The following is a 25,830-nucleotide window of genomic DNA, read 5'->3' as shown; positions in this document are numbered from 1 at the left end:
GGAAAAACCATAGCCTTGACTAGATGGACCTTGGTAAAGCCTTGACTAAAAAGCAAATATTCTAGAAGAAACTCCTGAGTGTGTTGTCTGTAATTACCTCTGGGAGATTGATTGGTACCTTGACAAGGAACAGGTTTTGTGAGAAGGAACACAGAAGGGAACAGTGTCTGTAACTGCTAGCACACATGTTGGGGGGGGGGTTGTGGAAAAGAAAAGCCATTAGAAAGGAGCCAATGAGGCCGAGAGCACCGTGTCCACCATTGTCTCTTCCTGGGGGCCTGGGACGGCTGTATTTCCCTGGTGTTCTTCTCAGTAAAGCTGGGTTCTGCAGCACAGTTCTGAGTCTGACCAGCGAGAGGCGGTTGGAAGCGGCACGAGGGCCAGGCCTGGCATTGACTTGTTTACTCATTAAATATCTGTTTGTTTATTTGGCCGCATGGGGCCTCAGCTGTAGCGCGCTGGACGGTCGGTCTTCATCACTCAGGAGAACTCTCAGTTGTGGGATTCAGTTCCCTGACCAGGGATCGAACCCAGGCCCCCTGCACTGGGTGACGTGGAGTTGTAGCCACTAGACCACCAGGGACGTCCCAGGCCTGGCCTTTAAATGACCCCCGATGGTCACCCATGACCTTCCAGTTCTCACCTCCCTCGCCATAGTGGTCTGGGAGTTCACGTGTCTCAGACGGCACAGCTACCAGTGCAAGGGCTGTCTGACGCACTTCATTGTGCAACATCCTGAGATTTCACAGTTTGTTCCTGCAGCAACAGAACTGTTTTTACCTAACTATAGAAAAGAAGGGGCCAACAAATTTCTTCATTTTCCCCAGCCGGATGTGGCACGCAAGTCGCGATCCCAGACTCTGGGGTCATAAAGGTCTGGGTTCGAGTCCCAGACCTACCATTTTAGTCTAAAACCTTAGCCTCAATTTCTTCAACAAAATGAAAGTTGAATTAGACAAAGCCTACCACTCATTTAACCCACTGCTTGGCGATGGCGGGTTATCACGGAATATAAGCTTTGCTGCTGAGCTGTTAGGAATGAGTGTGGGTTCTGGTTCAAATGTCCATGTATCGCAAATTTCTTTTTCTATCAGGACTAATGACAAACCACAGCAAGCTCTTTCCCGGTAGCTCAGATGGTAAAGCATCTGCCTGCAATGCAGGAGACCTGGGTTCGATCCCTGGGTCGGGATGATCCCCTGGAGAAGGAAATGGCAACCCACTCCAGTACTCTTGCCTGGAAAACTCCATGGATGGAGGAGCCTGGTAGTCTACAGTCCATGGAGTTGCAAAGAGTTGGACATGACTGAGCAACTTCACTGGTTCACAGCAAGCTTGGGCTTCCCAGGTGGCACTAGTGGTAAAGAATCTGCCTGCCAACGCAAGAGATGCAGGAGATGGGGTTTTGATCCCTGGGTCAGGAAGATCCCCTGGAGAAGGGAATGGCAACACACTTCAGTGGACAGCGGAACCTGGTGGGCTGCAGTCCATGAGGTCGCAGAGAGTTGGACTCAACTGACCACAGCACAGGGGTGGATGGGGCAGCAAGCTTATCCGGGCTCGGGGGAGGAGTCACTGACGCGTGTGCTGAGCAGAGGTGAGTTAATACCGGGACTGCTCAGCCCTGAGGCTTGCACAGGGAACCGCGACCTAGTTCGGCCGTGGGGAAGACAACATCAGGGTCACACAGAGTCACACACCCACGAGTTCAGGCCCGGGATGGGGCGTCTGGAGGGAAGGGAGGGACTGCAGGAGAGGGTGCCCCCAGGACGGAGCCGCCTCCATCCCCTCATCAGAGAACAAACATTGCTGTGACCCCAGCCTCTGCCCAGCCTCCTGAGAGCTGGGTTCACCAGGAACGCCGGTGGGGCTCCTGGCTGGAGAGGTCAGCTCTGCCTTCACTGATAAGTCTGCTGTTCAGGTCTCCGGATGCTGCCTCCTCCTCTGGCTGGTCCCTGGGGAGGTGTCACCCCGGCATCCTGAGGACGGGGGCTGGACTGTAGGCAGAGCAGGAAAAGGGGTGACGGGCCCCCTGCAGGGAAATCTCATCCCTTCTCCCCATGGGCTGGAGGTCACAGGGGTCTGGCCTTCCCAAACAACTCCCTCAGCTGCCCTGACCCCCATTTCCCTGCACCTTCTCTGGAGGGACCAGCCCTCCCTGTATAATCAAGCTCTGCTAAGACCTCATGGTCTGGCCTGGGTGCCCACCTTTCTGCGGCATCTCCCGTGAAACTGGTGGAGCTCCCACTCCAGGGCTGTTCAGCGGCACGAGCCCCTTCCCATGCCTCATGTTGCAGTCTTCTCCAGAAGACACACAGAGCGTAAGCCTCAGGCTTCATAAGGGCTTCCCAGGGGGCGCTAGTGGTAAAGAACCCACCCACCAAAGGGGGAGATGTAAGAGACTGTGGTTCGATCCCTGGGTCGGGAAGATGCCCTGGAGGAGGGCATGGCAACCCACTCCAGGATTCTTGCCTGGAGAATCCTGCGGACAGAGGAGCCTGGTGGGCTACATACAGTCCACAGGGTCTCAAAGAGTCAGACACGACTGAGCGACTTAGCACATGCTTCGTGACTCTTAGCTGGACCTGCCCCTGGGACCTTTCTGGGCCCCTACCGCAGAAGGGAGGGGGCGACTGGGCATAGAGAGGCAGCCGGGCTGCCCGCGTCTGCTCCTGGCTCCCCACCACCACCCCGAGCGGCAGGACGTCTCTGGTTCGCTAACTGCAGGTCCACGGACAAGCCGTTTCCATGGCCTCAGTTTGCTCATCTGTAAAGAAGAGAATCAGACAAGAGAGTTCCTAAAGCCCCTTTAGTTTCTGACGTCAGAAGGCTAACCACCTCGTTCGGGCCCCGCGGAGATAGGCCCGCTGACCGGCTGCTCACAGGTTGCCGGGTCTCACCCAACCTTTTCCTCCATGTAATGGAGAAGACTCGCTGACTTCCTGGAATAGGGCAGCAGGTGGGGAAGCCCACCCTGCCCCGGGCAGGGGAGTGGGTGCCTAGCTGGGCTCCCGAGTGAGGGGCCTGGATGTGTATGACCCTGTGGGGGTCCCAGAGAAAACGAGAAGGTTCCCTTCTCCGGCTTGAGGTGAGGGAAGGAAAAATTCACCGACGGTTACGTCTCCTGTTTCCTTCTGCGTCTGGGATCCACCCAAGTCAGAGAAAGGGACCCTGCACCCCCGTCTGACAGGGGCCCTGCCTGAGTTCTTGGGGACTGCAAGGGCTGCACTCGTGGGGAAGCTGAAATGGATCGTGGTCAAGGTCAGGGAGGCTGAAGCGGAAGGGCAGACGACTCCAGGTGTGCCCTGTCTCCTGGTGGGGTGGGGGTGATGGAGTGAGTCAGACCCGGGTCCAAATCCCAGCTCTCTTGCTTCCTGGCTGTGTGTCCGGGGGCAAACGACTCAGCCTCTCTGAGCCTCCATTTATTTTCAGAAAAGGGAACCTAATATCTACCTTGCAGGACTATTCTAAGGGGTAAATGAGCTAACATGTGTGAAGGTGCCTGGCACTTGGTGGGCTCCTGTGGCCCATGGTTATTCCTATTTTTATCTCTTACTCTTCGGAAGGGGGATGGCCAGGTACCACCACCCCGGGTTCCGGGGAAGCAGAGCAGGGTGAGGCAGGGGGTGCAGGTGAGTCGGGGGTCTCCGTGGGAGCAGGACCCATCTGCAGGGTGGCGGGGTGGCCAGACGCAGGCCTTGGCGGTGGCCCCTGTGGGTGAGCAGCAGAAATGAGAGCCGCTCCCCGGCCCGTCCCCACCGCGCCGTGCGGGGTCTCCCGTCAGGAGGCTGGGCGCCCCAGGCTGAGCGTGCGGCCTGCGGGAGAGGCCCTAGTGACCGATAGAGTAGGCGCCGGAGTCCGTGGACTGCTTCTCCTCCGTGGTCTGGTCGCTGGTGTCCCCGGGGTGGGCAGAGGCGGGGGCCCTCAGCGTGGTCTCGCTCACCTGCAGGCAGAAGGGCAGGGGTGAGTGGGCTCCGACCCCGGGCGGGGTCCTCCTGTGGCCTGTGGCGGACTCAGCCGTCGGGGCTCACGGCCGGGTCCGCGGGGAGCGAGGGCAGATGGGTGTGACCCCAAGATTCTTCCCATGCAGCTCAAGGGCAAAGCGAACCCCGAGGCAAGCCACAGCAGGGTCTGCCCACCCACGAGGGACGACGAGTGGGTGGGGATGCTGAGAGCGATGCCCATGCCCCGCGCTCGGCCAAGGTCGGCCCGGACACCCGACGTGCGCTGAGGCCCAGTGAACTCCGCTTCGTGGACCCCGGACAGTCCAGGGTCCAGCTCCCTTCCTGCCCCGGTCCCTCTCTGTCGCGGACACCCGCCTCCACCACTCACCTCCTCGAACTTCCTGGCCTTGTACTGGTCGGCCCCCTTGAGGAAGTTCAGCAGGATGATGTCGCAGAGCACGGTGCCCTGGAGGAACAGCGGGCGGCCCTGAGCGCTGCGGCCGGGGCGGGGTGGGGGGAAGCTGGGGCGGGGGCAGCGCCGCCCTCCCGAGCTGCCCGGCTGACCTTCCTTTAGGAAAACGCCCGAGGGCTCTGCTCTGTCTCTGGGGTCCACCTCCGCAGCCCCGGGGGGTGGGCCCACCCTGAAATGCGCCGGGAGAAACCGAGGGAATGCGGGGGGCGGGGGGCGTGAGCCCGACCCCGGGGATCAGGGCTCTGCGCCTGCTCGGCTCTCGGCTCTGGGAACCCTGGGGTCTCCCCCAACCACCCCAAACCCCGCCACCTTCACGGCGATGGGCACTCGGACTTGGTAACTGGGGGGGCGCTGGCCACGTGGGTGTCAGGACAGCAGACGCTGGCCCCGCGCGGAGGGGATGGCTCCATGCAGAAGAGGGCCCCCCACCCCCAGGCTGGCCTGCACCCCCGCCCCGCCCCGGGCGTGACCGAGCCTGGAGGGCCGGCACTCACCACTCCCACCGAGGTGAAGGCCGCCACGGAGCTGATGATGGTGGGGATGATATTGAACTTGCCAGCCTGGTGCACAAAGACGCAGGTGAGCGCGCAGGGCCGGGTGAGGCCTGGGGCTAGACGTGGACTCGCAGCCAGGGCGGCCGCGGAGCCGGAGGCTTCTCGGGGACCAGAGGGCGCCCCCACCGCCACCCCGCTGCGGAAGCGCGACCCTGAGGGTCTCGGGGCGGGTCAGCCGCAGGACCCGCCCCCGACGGCGCCCCTCGCGGCCCGGATCTCGCCCCGCCCCGGCCCGGAACTCACGTCGCCGTACACCAGGACGTCGAAGCGGATGCCGAAAGCCTTCAGCAGGGTGCGGTACTCGCTGCCGTTGTCCATCTTGTAGTACTTGGCGAACCTGGAGGCCAGAGGGGAAGGCGCAGGCCCGCTGTGGGCTCCTGCCTCTCCTGCTTGAACCCGCAGGGTCCCCTGGAGCCCTGCAGCCCTGCCCTGCCTGACGGTGGGGCGGGACTCCCGCCGCGGTCCTCCCCGTGTGGTCACCTGGAGGGTTAGTTAAGGAGGCAGATTTCCAGGCCCGGCCCTGAACCCAGAGAAACAGCAGCGCAGGGCTAGGTCCCGGGGGGCTGCCTTCCTCTAAGTGAGTCTGACGTTAGGACAGTGTGAGCCCCGCTGGACTCCAGGCTTCCGCGGCCCTCTTTCTCTGGGAGTCTTCTCCCAGGCCGGTGTGCCCCTTGCCGTGGACGTCTCGGCCTGCTCGGATTCAAAGCCTGCGCCTGCCACTTGCCAGCCGCCCAACTTGGGACAGTCACTTAACCTCTCTGAGAGTCGATTCCTTCATCTTTGAGTGAGCATAACACAGAAGTCCTGCTCCTAACTGCTGCCATGAAAACAATGAAGTCACACGTGTCAGGGGCTGAGAACAGGGTCTGGAACAAAGTAAGCACCTGGAGAGGCTCCCTGGTGCCGACGCTGTGAAGGAATACACGGACTCCTAAACACACGGACTTCCCTGCTTTGTAGGGCGGCTTTAACAAGTGCTTTTAGGAACTTCCCTGGCGGTCCACTGGTTGGTACTTTGTGCTTCCAATACAGGGGAGGCAGGTTTGAACCCTGGTCAGGGAACTAGGATCCCTCATGACACGAGGCGTGGCTGAGATGATGATAATAATAAATGCTTTCGGACACTGCATCTCACAAGCCAGTGGGATAAGGGTGTGACTGCCCTACTTTTCAGACAAGGCTCTAGGGGTTAAAAGACTGGTCCAGGGTGACTCAGCTGGCCGAGACCTAGTGCTGGATTTGCCCCACTCTCCCCACCCAGTTCAAGAACTCACTCTCTGAGCTTTCTCTGCCGTGTGCCGGGATGATTGATCAGAGTGATCGCGTTTCATTCTCACTGAACACAGTGAGGTGGGTGTCATCCTGTCTGGGGACGCCTGTGGTGGTGAAGGCGCCTACCTGCTGTCTCACAGTCGGCAAGGACTTGAGTTGCATTTGTCTTTCAGCTTCTAAAACCAGTGCGTTTCCCTCTTCGTGGCTGTGCCCGTTACGGGTGAAACTAACTCTGTGTGCGCATGTATGTGCCCAGTTGTGTCTGACTCTTTGCGACCCCATGGACTGTAGCTAGCCAGGCTCCTCTGTCCATGGGATTTCCCAGGCAAGGATACTGGAGTGGGCTGCCATTTCCTTCTCCAGGGGATTTTCCCGACCCAGGGATTGAACCTGCGTCTCCTATGTCTCCTGCATTGGCAAGTGGGTTCTTTACCACTAGCACCGCCTGGGAAACGAACCCTAGCCAAGAGGTAATCTTTTTGGCTACTACCCCAAAGCGGTGACACAGGTTCCCAATGTCAGCATCCCAGGAAGAGGATGAGGATTCAGTGAGGGGATGACTGAGAAGGGACATGCAGAGCTCTGCAACTGTCTCGGGTCCACACTGGTCTTTTTCTCGGGGGCTTCCCTTTCAGCATTTCCACTCCCCAGAGGCTCCCAGGCCTGTCCAGGGCCTCTCCCAGAACAGAAGACAGCTGAGAAACTCACTCCCTGGAAGTGTCCAGGAACTGACATGATGCCCCTCCCAGGGATGTTTGCCTTCCAAACTGTCCAGCGGGGAGAATGAAGCCCTGAGTCCAAAGGGGTAAATAACAGAAGGATCACGGCGAGGGGAGAAGGTCACTTGTCGGGGGGACGAGCCACCTTGAATCGTAAATGTCGGCTCTGTCGCCGCTGGCTGGCTAGCTTCCCACGTGGCTCGTCGGTAAAGAATCTGCCTGCCAGTGCAGGAGACTTGAGCTTAGTCCCTGGGTCGGGGAGATCCCCTGGAGGAACAGCTAGCAACCCTCTCCAGTGTTCTTGCCTGGGAAATTCCATGGACAGAGGAGCCTGGCAGGCCACAGTCCGTGTGATCGCAAAGAGTCAGACACGACTGAGGGACACAGGCAGCGCTCACTGGTCAGCCCTGGGAACTCCGGGGTCAGGCAGAAATGAGCTTAAATCCGTGCTCCACCACCACAGCTGCAGGTGTGGGCTGTTTCCTGGGACTCAGCCCCTGGGGTTTCACTTCCGGCGTCTATAACACGGGGGGGCTGCTGAGGCCTCTGAGGCGACCCCGAGCCCACCCTCCGAGGCGGGCGTGCTCCTGACCTCGGTGTCGGAAGTCCTCTCTGCCCTTCTCTGCAGAGACCACTCCCGCCCAGCCCCCTGCCCTTGGGACAGGCTGGTCCAGCCAGTGGGAGGCACCTGCGGGTGGCCAGAGGGTGAAGGGAAGACAGGCAGGGTGCGTTTTGTCTCCCGGCTCCTCTCTGGGGCCTCTAACCAGGCTGGCCTCCCGCCTGAGGCCCAGAGCCCACAGGGAGGCCTGCCCACCTCTGCAAAGAGTGCCTCCGTGCAGTCACCCCTTTTGAGACCCCTGACTGTTCCCTCCCAGGACTCTGGCCCTCCCCTTCCCCACTTTACTGGCAGGAAGCTCGGGCCTGGAGAGCTTCATCTGGGTCAGGATGGAGTGTGGGAGGAGGGGACCCACCTTCGGTTTCTGCCTGTGCCCGAGGGAAGCACCTGCTTGCTGATGGAGGCCTTAGAAAGGCTGGAAAAGGTTCGGGGAGAAAATAGTCTCTGGGGAGGCTGGCCCGGGCATGTGTTTTGTGCAGGGGCTCAGCAGCTGGAGGGAAAGGCTGGGAAGGCAGAAGGGTCCTCCTGACAGTGAGACTCAGAGAAAGAGCGAACCCAGGCCTGGGAAGGAGGCTGTGAGAAGGCCAGCCACTCAACCCCAAGGGCAAAGCCTTGGTGGGGGAGTTCCCTGGCTGGCCAGTGGTTAGGACTTGGTGCTTTCACTGCTGGGACCCAGGTTCAATCCCTGGTCAGGGAACTAAGATCCTGTGAAGTGTGCATTGTGGCCGAAAAGGAAAAAAAAATGACTTGGAGGACAAGGAGATACGGCAGCAGCTACCTCATCCTCAGAAGTATGGTAAGTGTCGGAACCTCCCTGGTGGTCCTGAGGCTATGAGTCTGTGCTCCCAGTGCAGGGGGCCTGGGGCTCCATCGTTGGACAGGGAACTGTATCCTGCATGCCACCACTGAGACCTGGTGCCGTAAGGTAAAGAAATATGCAAAAGAAAAGTACGGTCAGCATGGTCTGGGGGGATGTGGCAGAGAGCTTCACGGAGCAAGACACAAAGCACCAAACTCGAACCGTACCAGCTGTAAGAGAACAGGACGAACACCAGAAAGGAAATCATTTCTGTAAAGATGAAGAGGCCCCAGAACCGAATTCTGCCAGCAGGCCTCGCGGGAGAGTTCAGGAAGTTTGCAGAAGGGTCTGGTGTGGGCAGAAGGCTCCCGAAAGTCCTTGCTGTGGCTTTCTCAGGCTGGCCCAAGGCAACGTGTGAACCGTTTCCATCTCCATCTCCATTTACAGAGCAGCAGAAAAACACGCACGTCTCTTGAGCTTCTCAGGAAATCTCAAGAAGAAGACAGTGCTAGCCCATTTTGCAGATGGACAGACAGTTGACAAGGTCGCTTGCCTGCACTGGAATTCCGATGCATGCTGAGAACTCCTCAATCTGTGCTTTCAACCAGAGCCATCCTGCCTCTGTGCGCTGCTGCTGCTGCTAAGTCACTTCAGTCGTGTCCGACTCTGTGTGACCCCGTAGACGGAAGCGCTAAGTGGCCGTAATTCTTCTTTTGTTCTTTCTTTCTTTGTGAAGGACACAGCGCCGGATCTGAAAGCCCTTCTGTGCGCTGCGTTCTGTCTCACGTCACTGGAGCGCTCAGGGCCCTTGTCTGAAATATGTGGCAGCTGAAGACTGGGGACGGGGTGGGCGGGCAGCGGGTCACAGAGGCGCAGGGCCGAGACTGGGACGGCGCTGCTGAGCTCTGCACCCCGGGCTCAGGCCGCAGCCGTGGGAAACGCTCCGATACGGGGTTGGAGAACAGAAAAGCGGTATCCTGGGTAGCGCCGCTCGGAGCAGGGCTGGCTAAATTTATCTTGGGAAGGAGTGTGAAGGGAACGGAGAGGAGAACCAAAGCCGACTTGGCTCCCCTCCAGCACCTGCCTTCCAAGAGGCAATGAGCACGCTCAGATCATTATCTCGCCGCCCACACACCCTCGGAGGAAGCTTGGCAGGGACCGGTTCTCCTCCCGGGAGGGCGCGAGGAGGAACGGCTTTCAGCGGGGGGTGAGGGGGAGGCCCGGCTGCAGACGCGGGAGCGGCCCAGGCGGCCTGACTTCTGCACTCGGTGTGGCTGCAGTTGGGGGGGGATCACGGAATCTGGCCCCACCCTGCGGCAGAGACAGGCTCCCTGCGCACCAGGGTCAGGTTATCTTCTGTCTTGGCACTGGCTGGACCGGGTTTCCCAGCCCCCTCGCTGTTACCTGGGCCCCCAGGACCAATTCTTGTCAACAGACTGTGAAGGGAAGTGAGGGCTGTTACCGCTGGGCTGGGTGTGTGAGAGCTGTGTGCTTTCCTCATCCTTCCCAGCTTCACGCCGGGTGCTCAGGAGCCAGGGGAGAACTCAGGCCCCAGAGGGGGCTGACCCCAGGGTGGCAGGACCCCCAGAGGACTGCACACAGCTCTCCACCCACCCTGACCCCCAGGGCACGGCGCCTCGAGCTTGGCGTAAGCCTCTGCTGAGCCACTGAGCTGCAGGGCCTATTTGTTACAGCAGCTAGCAGTACTTACCCTGACTACTACAAACTACTCCCTCATAGCTCAGTCACTGGGAAAGACTCTGCCTGCAGTGCAGGAGACCCAGGTTCGGTTCCTCCTTCGGGAAGGCTCCCTGGAGAAGGAAACGGCACCCCGCTCCAGTATTCTTGCCTGGAAAATCCCATGGACAGAGGAGCTTGGCGGGCTACAGTCCACGAAGTTGCAAAAGTCGGTCACGACTTAGCAACTAAACCACCACCATCACATCACAGCTCAGAAAACTGAGGCTCGGAGGGAAGAAGCATTTGTGGAAGAATAAAGAATGAGCTAAAACTGGGGAGTCGCCCAAGATGACAGAGAGGGCAGATTCCAAGGACACCACATTGCCAGGAACAAACCTTCTTAGGAAGTCTAGGAGATTGACGTGTGGTTCCACGGCTGTCGTTAACCAGCTTTTTGACCCTGGGCAAGTCACTCAACCTCTCTGAGCTTTTTGCTTTGGTCGGTAAGTGAGAGTACAAAGAGCTGCGGGCAGGATGGTGATGGGATGGTGCCCAGATGGACAGCGTGACTGCTCAAGCCTCGTCCATTTCCTTCGTCACTCCGAGAACGAAGCAAAGTGAAACCACAGGGTCTAGGGGACTTCCCTGGTGCTCCAGTGGCTAAGATTTCGTGCCCCCGATGCGGGGGGCCCGGATCCAATCCCTGGTCAGGGAGAACTAGGTCCCGCGTGCCGAAACGAAGAGCTCACATGCCGCAACTTAGGATCCCACACGCCACAACTCAGACCCGGAGTGGCTGAATGAGCAAATAATGAGTAAAATAAACATTTTAAAAGAGCATAGGTGAGCCACGAAGCGTCCAGAGAAGGACTCCAGCCACCTCCCTGAAAAAGGAGAAGGGCGTGGGATTCCCTGGTGGTCCAGTGGTTCAGACTCGGTGCTTTCATTGCCATGGGCCTGGGGTTTGACCCCTGGTTGGGAATGAAGACCCCACAAGCCATGTGATGCGGCCAACAGATAAATAAACGGAGAAGTAAACGGAAGGGCTGAGCTACCCCACACCTGCGTGCAGGCCGAGTCACTTCAGTCGCGTCCGACTCTGCGAGCCCACGGACTGCAGCCCGCCAGGCTCCTGTCTGTGGGATCCTCCAGGCAAGGATACTGGAGTGGATTGCCATGCCCTCCTCCAGGGGAATCTTCCCGACCCAGGGATCAAACCTGCGTCTCTCATGTCTCCTGCCTTGGCAGGCAGATTCTTTACCACTAGTGCCACCCAGGAAGCCCCACCCTATGGCTGAGCCCTGATTTTCCCCAAATCCTCTGATTCCTGCCTCTCTGGCTCCTGTCTTCTTGACTAGGAAAAGGGGTCAGTGAGGACAGGCCTGGAATGCCCAGCCCCAGGTCTGCGGTCCCAGCCTCACCCTCAGAGGCCCCCTCACCGCCTGCACACCACGCTGCCTGCTTTCTGGACCCCCCGAACACGCTCCGTGGACACTGACTTCTGTGCCTCTGCCCCGATGCCCCTTCTCCTCCCTTTCCCCACTGCGCAGACTCCTATTCGTCCCGCGGGGCCCAGCTTCACGGGCTGCCACTTCTACTCCCCACAGCTCTTCAGGGCACCCTGCTTCGTGCCAGGTGTGGTGCTAGGCACCGTTGATCCACTGGCAAGCTCCGCTCTCAGGTGAGGAAGGGAAATAAGAATGAACCGCGCAGACCCATACTCAGGTAAGACTGGATGCAAGAGCACACGGCGTGGAGGCTGGCGGGTCAAGGAAGGCGTCGTGTGAAAGCAACGTGGACACTGAGACTTGAAGCGTCGGGGGCTGAAAAGTAAGAATGGCTGGAGCTGGAGCAGCTTTCCTGGTTGAGGGGTCTGCAGGCCCTCTTGAGGGCAAGGATGCTGCATCCTGAAAAGCTCAGCGACCTGGTGGGTGGAGCAGAGACTGGAAGCAGCCCTGGTTGGTGCAACTTGCCCCGGGAGCCCACCTGTGTCTCTCGTCCCACTGCTGAGGTCAGGGGCTACATGCTTTGGCTAGAAATTGACCAAGGTGGAGTATTTACACCCCGGAAATTGGCAAGCACTACAAATCAGTGCTCTGGATTTTGTTTTTTCCCAGCGTGCTGGCTTCCCTGGCTTCCCAGGTGGCACTAGTGGTAAAAAACCTGCCTGCCAATGCAGGAGACCTAAGAGATGCAGGTTTGATCCCTGGGTCGGGACGATGCCCTGGAGAAGGACATGGCAATCCACTCTCGTATTCTTGCCTGGAGAATCCCAGGGACAGAGGAGCCTGGTGGCTACAAATCCATGCGGTCACAAAGAGTCCAACACGACAGAAGCGACTTAGCACGCACACACGCTGGCTTACGAGTGCAGCGCTGAAGCTGTAACACCCCTTTGGGCCACCTTTCCTGTCTCTGCTGGGATCCAGGCCTCCACTCCAGTACCTGCCACCCCAGACTGTAGCTAATAATTAGGACTATCGGGACTTGCCTGGTGGTCCAGGGGGTAAGAAGCCAGTTTGCAATACAGGGGACGGGGGTCTGATCTCTGGTCAGAGCAACTAAGCCCACATTGCAGCTCCTGGGCCTGTACATCACAACTAGAGAGCCCATGGCTGCAACGAAGATTCCGCGTGTGCAGCAAGGCCCCACCGCGGCCAGATAACACAGAAGTAGTTTCTACAACAGTAACTGGGGACTATTGACTACAAGCCGGATCTCCCCATCTCTCTTTGCCCAAGGGCCTTCCCAGTTCAGCAAGGAGTCGGGTAAATGCTTGCTGGAGGAGCAAATGGATTTCTGAGTTTCCTGACATCTCACAGTGGAGCTTCGCAAGGCTGGCCTCCTAGTTTCCTCCTACGGACTGGGGCATCTGCGTTTCTCCCCATTCGTCAGGTGGAGCTAGGACAAGGCAGGGACAAAGGCTCTCTCCCCAGCAGAAACAGTTAGATCTGACAGCTGGCTGGGTGGGGAAGTAGATGCTATTGGTGGGAACAGTGCAGGGCAATAATATATGTGCAGCACTTTCTCCCGCTAAGCACTAGGCCGGCAGCTTCCACACTCATCATTTCATCGAGGCCTCTCACAACAGCAGCTCCATGGAGCAGCTGGTGGCTTAGGGGCCCTGGAATGAGACTGTCCTGGACTGGGACTCCGGGTCTGCCACTTGGATGAGCTACAAAACCTGGGGCTTAGGGCTTGGGTCTCAGTTTCCCCAGATGCGCCATGGAAATACAGCAAGGGGCCACAGCTGGGATCCGCACGGCACCTCTGGAATCCACAGCTCCCTGCCCACCCCCTGCTGCTTCCCTGCGAGAAGAGGCTTTGAAGGGAGCGTTGGCTGCAGTCTCGGAGCAGGCTGGCAGCTCGTTCAGCTGGTGCCTGCGAAAACACCGTGGCCGTGGAGGAAAGCACAGTGCGGCTCTGACGTGATGCCAGGACTATCGGGGAGAGAAGAGACCCCAGACACCTGCCCGTGCTGAGCTGGGAAGCAGGGGGAAGCCTGGGAGTGGGGTGCCGACTGGCAGGGCTGGGCCTCTGGGTACAGGGGCCCCTGGAGCCCAGCTGTTTGAAGGGTCACCTGTCCCAACACCCAGCCTCTCTCTGTGCTGTCATGACTGCACCGTGAGGCGGGAGGGATCTTAGTTCCCTGACCAGGGATTGAACCCACACCCGCTGCGCTGGGAGCTCGGAGTCTTAATCCCTGGACCTCCAGGGAAGCCCCCCAGCACCGAGTCTCTGGTCTCCGACCTCCACGGACTGCCTTCCTGCCCCCAACTCCTCCCTGGTTTCCACTGGGGGACTGGTGGGTGGGAGGCACCGGCCAGGGACCAGTGGGTAGGAAGCAGAAGGTGGGGTGTCAGTTCCACCCGCTGCTGCCTGGCTTCACTGGGTCCCGCCTGGAGCTGGGTCGCTGTGCGGCTGTGGCCCCTGCTGGGACCCCGGCTCCATCCTCTGACCTGACTGGGGGGGTTTATGCTCCTTCACAGACCCCAGCTGAGCCGGCTTTCTGGCCAGGCCCCTCGCAGAGACACCTGTGCTATGGCCAGATAGCATGCCCTCAGCACAGGACTGAATCAAACACTTCTGAGGCCTGACAGTACTGAGAAGCTTGTGTGTGTGTGTGTGCGTGCACGCGTGCATGTGTGTGTGTGTGTGTGTGCACGCGTGCACACACACATGCTTCCTCTTGCCTCCAGCAGCAACAAAGAATGAGTAAGTTGCAAGCGTCAATTACCGTAATAAATCACTTGTCAGAGGTGCTGCTGGAGGGCAGTGTGGGAACGTCATTCTCGGGTTGCGGGGAGGGGGGGGTCCACATCACAGGTCTATAAATAAAGAGCGCATGCTTCAGCAGCCTGAGTCTCCAAAGCCTTTCCCCAGAGGCCCACAGGCACTGAATCGGGCTTAGAGACGGTCACCTGTATCCAGCCCATTTTACAGACGGGGAAACTGAGGCCCACAGAGGGAACGAGGGCTTGCCAAGAAATCACACTGAGTTTTTGCGGCAAGGCCCGAACCCCCACCTGAACCTTCCTTCTGCTTCTCCTCTACCTTGTCTTTGCTATTCTTGGCTCGCCCCAGCACCAGATTTTTTTTGTGTGTGTATAAACATTCTCGTTATTTGAGTGCAGGTCTATCATCTCTACTAGATTAAAGATTTCTTGATTGGACCCGGGGGTCCCATGGTCGGGAGTTGTCCTGCCCACACAGGGGACGTGGATTTGATCCCTGGTCTGGGAGGATCACACAAGCCCAGGGCAGTAAGCCTGTTTTCCTCGACCACTGAGCCCACCTGCCCTGGAGCCCGTGAGACCACCGCAGCAAGGGGCCCACTCACCGCAGCAAAGAACCAGTGCGGCCAAGAATAACAGACAGATAATTTATCTCAACCCGGGGCTCTGTGACACCCTAGAGGGGCTGGATGGGGCGGGAGGCGGGAGGGGGGTTCAAGAGGGAGGGGACGTATGTATACTTGTGGCTGGTTCATGCTGATGTTTGGCAGAAACCAACCTAATACTGTAAAGCAATTATCCTTCAATTTAAAATAAATAATTTTTTTAAAAGTTAAAAAAAAAAATCCCTGATGCTAGGAACCGGTCCTGCTCTCTCCGGGACAGCCACAAAGCCCAGCACATTATAACTGGAGGTTAAGAGAAAGCCTCAAAGCCCTTCCCGCCTTAGCCTGGAAGGGCCGCCACCAGCTCCCACTGGTGGGAGCTGCCCAGCTCACCTTTCAACAGCTCCAGCCCCGAGCGGCTTCCCTTGGGGCTCAGCGGGTAAAGAATCCGCCTGCAATGCGGGAGACCTGGGTTCGATCCCTGTGTTGGGAAGATCCCCTGGAGAAGGGAAAGGCTCCCCACTCCAGTGATCTGGCCTGGAGAATTCCATGGACTGGATAGTCCACGGGGTCACAAAGTTGGACACGACTGAGCGACTTTCATTCACTTCCTTTCACTTCAAGCCTGAGTGGCGCTTTCCCACGCTGAGCTGGTATTTGCAGCCTCTGAACTGAATGGAGAAGTGTTTTTTACCACCACGTACAGATCCCTTGGACGCTCCCAGACATCTGTTTAGAAACGATCCATCTCCCAAGGGGTGGTGGGAACTCCTTCCCAAGGCAGGGACATGTAACTGTTACAACAGCAGGAAAAACAGCAACAAACGTGCCGGATCCGGTTGAACCTGCGAGGGAAAACCTGGGCCTGGAATCCGCTGTCTGAGGGAGGGAGGTGGCACTCTCAGCAAAGCTTCTGCCTGGTGGGAAGTAATTTTGCCAGCCGAAATACACTTTTACAGTTGATTTTTTATACTGAAGGGAAAATATCTCCTGGCAGACTCCTTGCATGCGGCTGAGGCAACATCCTTCCAGCAGGCAGGGACTCCTCCCCTGGGAGAAGGGTCCCAGGTTACATTGATTGACTCACGTTCTAGGAACCTAATCGACCGCATAGGCAGACATTTAAAATATGGTGTGTGGGATCTTTTTTAAAAAAATACTACTATTAATTTATCTTCAACAAGGCAGGGAAAGGTCAACGGACATAGAGCTGGAGGATACATCAGAGAGCCAAGTTACCGGCTGTCTGCCCCGGGAGCGATCTGTTTTTGGCCTCAGTTTCCTCATCTGTAAAATGGGGGTGACCATACCAGTCCTGCCAGCATACTTGGGGCTGCGAACACGAGCTCGGGGGTCAGCCCGCCAGGGTTCGGATTCCAGCTCAAGCACTATTTGCTGTGTAGTCTGGGGGCAGATAGATGCAAGCTCTGAGCCTCAGATTTCCAGTTATAAACTCCAACCTCCTCAGAGTCGATGGGGTGATCCACAAAGAGCGCTTGCCAAGTCCCAGGCTCACGAGTCAGTGCCCAGGAGTGTTAGCCAGCAACCTCTACCCATCCTGCGGGAGTGACAAAGGGCTGAATGAATTCAGGACCGCTCTGATTGCCTCGCCTCTCACCGTAAGCTAAAGGAAGCAGAGACGAAATCGGAGGAGAGAGAATTCCAACCCGTGCAGCCGAGCCGAGAGGACCTGCACGTGTTTCTTCAGAAATGATGGAAATGACTGGTTTTATCACACTTTCTACAGCTTTTGGAAGGAGAAAAAATCCAGATTGCAGAAAGCGCGATCAAAGCCAAGGGTGCCGTTCGATTCTGTCTCTGTCAATTGGCCTGAGAGCTCGCTGAGTCGCACGTCGCAACATGGAAGCGGAACACACGCCAGATTTCAGAGTTTCATGAAAGCTGCGGTGGGGACACTTCCAACAGCAAACGATCGCTAGAAACACCTACCACACGAGGAACATCTCGCAGCTGAACGAGTGTTTTCTGTCCCAGACTCAGGAAATCCAAGACTGCGTTGCCTTTTAGTATAGCAAAGCTGTCTTGGGAGCTCTCAGGGGAGGAACAAGATATGCGATGATGCTAAATGCATGGTTCTGATTCTGTCATTCCGGCAATCAGGGTGGGGGTGGGGGACTATATCCCTGACAGCTGCTGGGTGGCCACAGATGAGGTCCCTGGGTTTGAGGACTCACGTCCTCTTCACCGGGCCGTGTAACCTTGGGCAAGTCTCAGAATCTTCCTGAGCCTTCCTTGGGGTGAGAGGCAGATGATGAGCTGTAAATCCTATCAAAAAGAGGTCTGAGAGGGCTCTTCCAACTTAACTCTAGGGGCTCCAAATCTGAGGTCCAGGGATAAGCTTTTCAAGGTCTTCAAAGCCCTGGAATTCTATGCTGTATGAATATAAATGCAGAGAGAGAAAAAAAAAAAAAAGATGGCCAAACTGCCCAAGAGGTTAACTTCCCATAAAAGGAGTAGGACTGGGGGAGGGGAGGGTGCTTCCCTGTCAGTACTCTGACTTGGATTTACTATTCAGAGAGTGGACTTCACCTTATTTGTAGAAATCGAGGATCCTGTACAAAAAGAAATCGCCTGCCAAATTGCTCACACGTGTGAATACGTGCATTTTTCTGGGGCAATCAAGGTTTTCATAGGTGTGTGGAAGGCTCAGAGGCCTCCAGGAGGTAGGGCAGAGCTGTGACCTCACAGAGGAAAGCTGTCAGGCTTGTGCTGGGTGTCTCTACTGATCCTGCTCCTCCCTGCCCGACCGTGCTCCTCCCTGCCTGGCCCCGCCCTGGGCTGCCCAGGCCTTTGCTTCTCTTGCTTGCTGCTCTGTGTCCCGGGGCTGGGAACTGCTTCCTGCCCTGTCCCTTCAGACCTGGACCGTCACCAGCGTCCTATTACTGCCCTCTGTGGACGCTGCACTGTCCTCTCCGCTTTGAAACAGTCCCTTTATTCAACTCTCCTCCAGTTACCCAGTTGGCAAGTGCCATCTGTTTCCTGCTGGGACCCTGGCTGATACAGTATTTTCAATTCGTCTTTGTACTGTCTCTGCCGAGCCACTCACATGGATTCACACGTGTTCCCTGACACACTCTCAGCCTCACCGACTCGCACAACTGGCGCACACTCACACGCATTCATCCCCAAACGCACGCACACACCCGTTCAGAAGGACACTCAGTGCCCCTACAACGCTGCCTGCCCCAGCCCTCTGAGGGATGCAGTCAGTTCTCTGGTTAAAATTCTGCCCCGCGGAGCTGTGGGGGCACCCGACACAGAAGCCCTTCTGCTGGGGTGGCTGTCACCTTGCGCACCCTGGAACTGGTGACTTTCGCCAGTTCTTATTTCTTAAATTTTTTTACTAATAATTAAAAAAAGTCCTCTGGCCATGCTGCACGGTCCGTGGGCCCTTAGTTCCCAGCCAGGGATCAGACCCACACCTGCCTCATCGGCAGCGGGGAGTCTTAACCTCGACCTCCAGGGAAGTCATGCCACTTCCTATTTTCAGAAATGCTGTGCTCTGTCTGGGATGATGTGGACGAACCCACCCACTGCACGTTCTCAAGGTAGTTGGAAAGAAGCCGCATGAAAACACTAAGTTAAAATGGCCTTTGGAGCCTTACACCACGCAGAAGAGGCCTGGGGGTAAAAATAAAATCTTTCCACTCAGTTTCAGGTAGGGACAGATGGGAACCTCCAGGAGATCACACAAAGAAAGATTATTTAGATGGACGGCACCAGGTGCTTTGGGTGGGAGTGGAAGGGAGACGCGTTTTAGCTCAATACGAGGTCACCTTTCCAATGACTGGAGCCGTCAGTGACGGACAGACCCTGTCTGGGGCCTCATTGCAGAGACTGCCAGAGGGACTGAGAGCAAATGACCTCTAAGCCTCCTCTAACATGCACCTGTGACCTTGGCCTCATCACCTCCCGCTTCGCAGGGCCTACTGCCTTGTCTGTTAAATGGCCGCGTTAGTCGAGGTGCCTTCGACAGCTATAAATTCTCTAAGTCTCTGACTTCTGCAGGCAAAGATCCTCAGATCCTTGGGGTGGGGGCTGGCATTTGGAAAGGAGCTGCAGAAGTAATTAGGGATGGAAACTCGAGTCTCTAGCTGCCTCTGAACGTCTGAGTTTGCAGATTAAAAGAAGGCTGAATCTTGGCTGAATGATTCCATTCCCTCCAGAGCAAACGGCAACAGCAGGACGTTGGGAAAAAAAAAAAAAAAAATCTAGCCTGAAGAAGCAGATGAATTTGTTTGGGAGACAAAAGACTGGCCTAGGAATGGTGCCTCCAGCAGCAGCGACTAGTCTTTCAGCCTCCCTGGGCCTCAGATTCCTTGTCTTTAAAGTGGGGATGAACGTATTAACTACACTGACCGAGCTAAAGGTGAACATGTCTAACCTTCCTGGTTGGGGTGGAAAGCAGCCAAGAAAACAGGTTTGCATCCAGGAACCCACGCTTACTGGCTCTGTGACCTCGAGAGAAGTATTTCACTCGCAAGCCTCTGCTTTCTCATCTGTGAGGTGCGGGGAGGGAAGCTCCTCTGGTCTGGGGCTGAGGAACTTTGAGCAAACGCACATGGGACGCTTCACACACTGGCAAGGGGCCTCGTGAGACTCTACAGAGCAGACATACAGGATCTGCACCGCAGCCGAGCTGAATGAGCCTGGCCGTAAGCCTTGTTCTCTGCGCCGAGGTTTTGGATTGGTGGCCAGGAGCCTCCCCAGCAGGTGATCTCAGCTTAGCATTGGGTGTTCATGTGGTGCCTGCAGTTTGCGGCAACATGAGGGCAGTGGCTGGCTCCCCCAGTGGGGGAGTAGATTGGGGGAGTGCTCTGAGGGGCCAGAGCCAGGGCCACAGAGATGCCCTCTGTGCCCTTACCCCTTGGGCTCTCTAGAAACTCTTAAACCCAAAGGGTCAAATAGAGCACCTTTGCCTCTTCACATTTGAGCCAAAATCCCCCGGGACAGTGACTGCAACCGTGAAATTAAAAGATGCTTATATTTCTTGGTAGAAAAGCTATGACAAACCTAGACAGTGTGTTAAAAGGCAGAGACATTGATTGGCTGACAAAGGTCCACATCATCAAAGCTATGGTTTTTCCAGTAGTCATGTATGGATGTGAGAGTTGGGCCATAAAGAAGGCTGAGCAATGAAGAATTGATGCTTTCGAACTGTGGTGTTGGAGAAGACTCTTGAGAGTCCCTTGGACTGCAAGGAGATCCAACCAGTCCATCCTAAAGGAGATCAGTCCTAAATATTCATTGGAAGGACTGATGTTGAAGCTGAAACTCCAATACTTTGGCCACCTGATACAAAGAACTGACTCACTGGAAAAAGACCCTGATGCTGGGAAAGATGGAAGGTGGGAGGAGAAGGGGACGACAGAGGGTGAGATGGTTGGATGACATGACCAACTCAATGGATATGAGTTTGAGTGAACTCCGGGAGTTGGTGATGGACAGGGAAGCCTAGTGTGCTGCAGTCCATGGGGTCGCAAAGAGTTGATCACGACTGAGTGACTAAACGAAAACAACACTCTAGCCTGGAGGTCTTTGGTGGGAGGGTCTATCTGGGACCCCCACATCTTAGTTTCCCTTAGGACCCCAGGGATTATGCTCACAGGGTACTTAAAGACCCTCTGAGCTGTCTCCTCACATTTAACCCAGGCTTATTTAGGACTAGTCTTCCCTTGTGGCTCAGCTGGTAAAGAATCTGCCTGAAATTGGGAGACCTGGGGGCGACCTCTGGGTTGGGACGATCCCCTCCCTGGAGAAGGGAAAGGCTACCTATTCCAGTATTCTGACCTGGAGAATTCCACGGACTGTATAGTCCATGGGGTCGCAAAGAGTCGGACACGACTGAGCGACTTTCACTGCACTTATTTAGAACCAGGTCTAACTCACATCCTGCTGTGCCCAGGGTGAGAGGGCAGGGGTGCAGCGTATGTGTGGGTGAGCCCACCACGACCACCTGGAGATGAGAACTGCAAACCAGTCTGTGAATGAAAGACTTTCTCCTAAAGCTGTGTGAAACCGAGAGTCGGCGTCTTCCTCCTAGCTCTGTTCTTCATAAGCTCTCCTGCCAGATGAGTTAGCTGGAGGGCTGAAGAATTCCCAGTGGCCAGAGGGAGGTTATGAAGATGAAGATTTGCATTTTAGATTGCAAGAATTTTTATTAATATGTTACTATTTTAAGCTGCCATACAAATATTCTTTGTATTGATTTCAGTGTGATGTACTGACTGGATAAACATGACAGTTTCTGCCAGGGAGCCAAACTGTATTTTTAACCTACTTTAAATTATGTGTTGTTTCCTATGGTTTTTTTTTTTTAAGTTTAGAGTTGATTATAAAGGAACTTTCAATTAAAAAAAATTTTTCTTTCCAGAGAATACACACATATTTTAAACTATTAATTGTAAAGCTTGTGGTTGTTAAGTCTCTAAGTCATGTCCAACTTTTTGCGACCCCATGGACTGTAGCCTGCCAGGCTCCTCTGTCCATAATGGAGTGGATAACTATATTTTTAAAACTACAAACAAAAATTAAAAGAGGTAAAATGACTTTTTTTTTTTGCTTATGGATGCCATTATGTTGGACAGTACCATATAATATATATAATATATATATAATTGAAATACATTCTTAATCATGTTTTTTTCCCCTGATTCCTGCCTATTTACCTAATTTAGCCTGTTTACAGTATATAACACCGTGTACTTAACCAGGGCCCTGCCAGAAACTTTAGGACCTTAAAAAATTAAGGGAAAACCCCTCCCCAGAGAGCTGAAGTCTTCCACACATTGATCAGCTCCTCAAGATAGTAAGGTTCATTGATAAGGAAACGGGGATGGAAGGTCAAGGGTTTTTCGAGGACTTTCAGCTGGTTACCAATAGTTCGCCCCAAGTTCTTTTCTCTCCCTTTCTTCAAAAGGGGAGAGGGATCCCTTATGTCTCAAAGCCATTGGGAATGTAAATGAGATGATATTTAAAGACTGAGTTCTTGTTTGGAAAGTCACTGAAGAGCTAACAGTAATAGTGTAATCAGTACTTGTCACTCGATGAAATCTCTTGGTTATGGACAGAGACACAAAATTTCCACCTTTTGAGAAGACGATACCCTTGCCTAGTGAAGCAAGAAACCTCAGAAAATTCTGGTGCAGGAGACAAATGGGACGACCCGCAGCTTCAGAGCCAGAGGAGCTCAGAATGCGTTCAGAATCACGGAACGGAATGTTTCAGGAGGCCCTGGTCTTGGGGCCTAACTGCCAGCTGGGAGCGTGACCCCTCCACGGGGTCCCTGCCCGTGATGGTGAGCTCGGAGGGTGGTCTGGGGTCTCTGAGTGGCTGACGGCTGGAAAGTCCTCCCTGATTTTGAGTCGAAATCTGAGGGGGGGCCGTGGAGCCTTCTCTTTCTGGGGTGCACTGTGGCCTGACATGTCAGGGTGCCCACCTCCTTCTCGCAAAGTCCCGGGGAACGGGGGGGTTACCTGAAATTGTAGCCCGGGGAGACACTGCTCTTCTCGGAAACGCCATCCAGCCGGGTGAAGGAGTATCTGGGGATGCACTGGTCCCAGGCCTTGTCCAGGTCGCACACCCAGCCGATCTTAATGCCCAGGACTCCGCCCTGGATGGACAAGGGTGCAGACTGAGCCCTCCAATGGAGCGGGGTGGGTCCCGGTGGGGTGGGGTGGGGGGTCGTGACAAGTGGACAGGGGATTTCCTGCCACTCCCCAGGTGGAGGGCAGAGGTCGGGAGAAAGAAGAGGGCTTTGACACGCATCGCTCAGTAAAGAAGGGCTGTAGCTGAGGGTCACAGCCCCTGAGCCTCTCTGATTCCTGTTTTCGGTATCTTTTTTACCCCTGTGGCACTGGCTCTTGTCGAGGCCTGCCCTTTAGTTGTGGCATGTGGCCCTCACTGCCCCACAGCAGGTGGGATCTGAGTTCCTGGGGCAGGGATTGACCTGCTGTCCCCAGCATTGCAAGGCGGGCTCTGAACTGCCGGACCACCAGGGATGTCCCTGTTTTTTATTTTTTAATTTCTGGTTATCTTTAGTCCCTTAGTTCCAAAGCAGGGAAGTGACCACTGATCTATCTTCCCATGGTGTGGGCGCTCCTGGGAGATGGGCGGCCTCTGCCTCCATGTGGAGCGTGAAGACAGGAGCAGGGGAGAGGGCTGGGGGTGGGCAAGAGCACTGTAGGCACAGGGCGGGCACAGGTCTGGGGTGCCCCCACCCGGGGCGTGACCACACTGCAGCTCCTCCCCGGCCCCCAGAACCCCCTCCACCGGCCAAAGGGCCCCCTGGTCCCCCAAGGCAAGAACGGCTCACTCCTCACAGTTTGGGCCAGCTTGGCAAAATCCTGTCCCGCGAACTTGACCACGTCGCCCACCCGCAGGATGGGGCAGAAGGGGGCCCTGTCGGGGTGGAAGCGGCAGGTCTTCACGTCTGCGGCCGTCAGGTCGGGGAGGAGGTTCCCCCTGGGGAGTGGAGGTGGGTTGACGCCTGGACTTCCCTCCGGGCCCCGCCCTCTGGATGCTCGCCCCCTACCCCCGCCCCTGCGCCTTTCGATGGCCCGCACCAGCACCCTCCTATGTGAGGGTGGGCGGCCTTATCCTGGCTCCTCTGTTGGTTCTGCACGTGGACACCCACCCAGGAGGGGCTGAACGGGGCACCACCGGAGGGGGGCTGCCCCAAGGGGAAAGGGACACCCACCCACACGTGGGCCTGAGGCGGGGAGGAGAGGACCCTGCCTCCGGAGGTAGGGTTCCAGGCCCAGGGTCCACTGTCCCCGCCCCCACCCCCACTGCCCAGCAAAGCCCCCATGTGGGTCCTCAGCCCCAGCGCATGAAGCTGGCAGAGAAACTGGTCCCAGAGTCCACCTGGGGAGGTCTCCCCCTGGGGATCCGGGGAAGAAGGGGTGTCCCCCTTCCGGGGGTGGGGGTGGGGGTTGGCTGCGATGCTTCTTGGCTTCAGGAAGGAGCTAGGACTCAATCCTTTGGCCCCCTGATGTGAAGCGCTGACTCATTGGAAAAGACCCTGATGCTGGGAAAGATTGAGGGCAGGAGGAGAAGGGGACGACAGAGGATGAGATGGTTGGATGGCATCACTGACTCGATGGACATGAGTTTGAGTGAACTCCGGGAATTGGTGATGGACAGGGAGGCCTGGCGTGCTGCGGTTCATGGGGTCGCAAAGAGTCGGACACGACTGAGCGACTGAACCAAATGGGACTGAGGACTCACTTTTCAAAGTTGAAGAGGGGGAAACGGATGCTGTTCTTGATGAAAATAGTGAAGTTCTCGGCTTCCATCATGACAGGCCTGCGGGCGAGAGCAGGAGGCCTGAGCTTGGGAGGAGGAAGGCGGAACCGGGAGGAGGGACCACCTACCTTCCTGGGAGCACCTCCTGACGGCCACCTGACCGTGGTGTCTTAGGGTCTGAGGGACAGCGGGGCTGGGGGAGATGCTCCCAAGGGCCCCATCCCCGCCCCAGGAGTAGACGGGACCGGGGCACCCAGAGGCTTGGAGTGTGCCCAGGTCCTTACATCTCCACCGTGTCCACCTCCGCTGGGCACCAGCCCTGGATCTCGCAGGTCCGGAGCTCAGAGCTGTAGTTGACGCAGCGCCCAGTGAGGATCCCTGTGAGGGTGGAGCCACGATCTCTGGGTGCATGCCCGGCCCTTCACCCCTTCCCCCTCTTCCTGTCAGGGATGCCCCCCAACACACACAGGGACCCCGCAGGCAGAGGGAAAGGACAGGCTGGGCCAGGGAGGTGGACTGGGGGCCCGTGCTCCTCAGAGCTCCTCCCTCCTCGCCTCCCCAGCGCTGGACCGGCCAGATGGAGGGGACGACCTATCCCTCCCGTGTTCCAAGCCCCTTCACCACGGAGACCCCTTTACCACAGGCTCTTTCCTGCCTCTGAGCCTTGGCTGCCTCTGCTCTTCTTGCCTAGAAATGCCCTTCTTGAAGCCTCACCTGCCAAATCCTGCCCGTTCTTCAGGGCCCATCTCAAATGTCCCTGCCTCTAGGAAGCCACTCGGGATACCCACCAGGAATCAGGGGCTCCCCTGGTGGCTCAGCGGTAAAGCATCTGCCTGCAATGCAGGAGCCACAGGAGACCTGGGTTTGATCTCTGGGTCAGGAAGGTCCCCTGGAAGAGGGCATGCCAGCCCACCCCAGTGTTCTTGCTGGAGAATCCCAAGGACAGAGGAGCCTGGTGGGCTACAGTCCGTGGGGTCAGAGTTGGACACGACTGAAGCAACTTAGCACGCACATGCCAGGAGTCAATCTCTCTCCCCCAAGCTCCTGCATCCCACTGTGCATCCGTGCCAGCCCTGGCCACCTCGGGCACACCTGTGTGCCCCCATCCCTGCACTGGCAGGTCTGGGGCAGTCCCCGCTGGGCTGGCATATGGCGGGCTTCCGTCAGAGCGGGCAGGGCCACCTGGGACCCCTGATTCCCACTCTTTCCCGTGGCAGGGATGTGCTGCCTTCGGGGTCCCGCTGACGGCCGCGGGGTTGGGAGGGGATGGGGAGGGGGCCACACTCACCTCCCCCCGCGAAGCGCTCGGGCCCACACTGGCTGTCAGACACACAGCGGAACTTCTCCTCGCTCTGCGGGGAGAGAGGTGTGGGGAGGATCTGTCACCCTGGGGGGCGCTGGAGGGTGGGGGCCCCACACAGCTCCAGGGACGGGAACCTGGGCATCTGCTTGCACCCTCAACCCCACGCCTCCCCCAACCACGCTGCCCTGCCCTCACCTCTGGGCAGAAGCCTTGCATCTGGTTTTCCGTGACGATCATCTTGGTGATGATGACGAAGACAGAGGTGCCCTTGGGAAGAGGAGGAGGGAGAGGGAAAATGCAACAGCGACAATTTGAGAGGTGGTATGACTGTTATCCCCACCATACAGATGAGGAGACTGAAGCT

General features: G+C 56.9%; 1 protein-coding gene across 1 annotated transcript in view; it reads right to left on the bottom strand.

Moving 5' to 3' along the window:
* Positions 1-2,809: 2,809 nt before the first annotated feature.
* Positions 2,810-25,830, bottom strand: part of P2RX3 (purinergic receptor P2X 3) — a 30,597-nt gene continuing 7,576 nt past the window's right edge. The window contains exons 3-12 of the mRNA XM_055422773.2: positions 25,662-25,733; positions 25,452-25,515; positions 24,448-24,541; positions 24,146-24,223; positions 23,239-23,380; positions 22,393-22,529; positions 5,214-5,307; positions 4,911-4,976; positions 4,333-4,410; positions 2,810-3,943 (exon numbers count right to left, since the gene is read on the bottom strand). Coding sequence (XP_055278748.1) covers positions 3,830-3,943; positions 4,333-4,410; positions 4,911-4,976; positions 5,214-5,307; positions 22,393-22,529; positions 23,239-23,380; positions 24,146-24,223; positions 24,448-24,541; positions 25,452-25,515; positions 25,662-25,733 — 939 coding nt within the window. The 3' untranslated portion in view covers positions 2,810-3,829. The remainder of the gene's footprint in view (positions 3,944-4,332; positions 4,411-4,910; positions 4,977-5,213; positions 5,308-22,392; positions 22,530-23,238; positions 23,381-24,145; positions 24,224-24,447; positions 24,542-25,451; positions 25,516-25,661; positions 25,734-25,830) is intronic.

This window comes from Moschus berezovskii, chromosome 14 (genome assembly GCF_049115385.1).
Source record: "Moschus berezovskii isolate FMDL1 chromosome 14, NW_MosBer_1.0, whole genome shotgun sequence".
In the NCBI taxonomy this organism is placed as follows: Eukaryota; Metazoa; Chordata; class Mammalia; order Artiodactyla; family Moschidae; genus Moschus; species Moschus berezovskii.
Note: the sequence above shows the minus strand (reverse complement) of the source record. Positions and strands in the feature narration are given on the sequence as shown.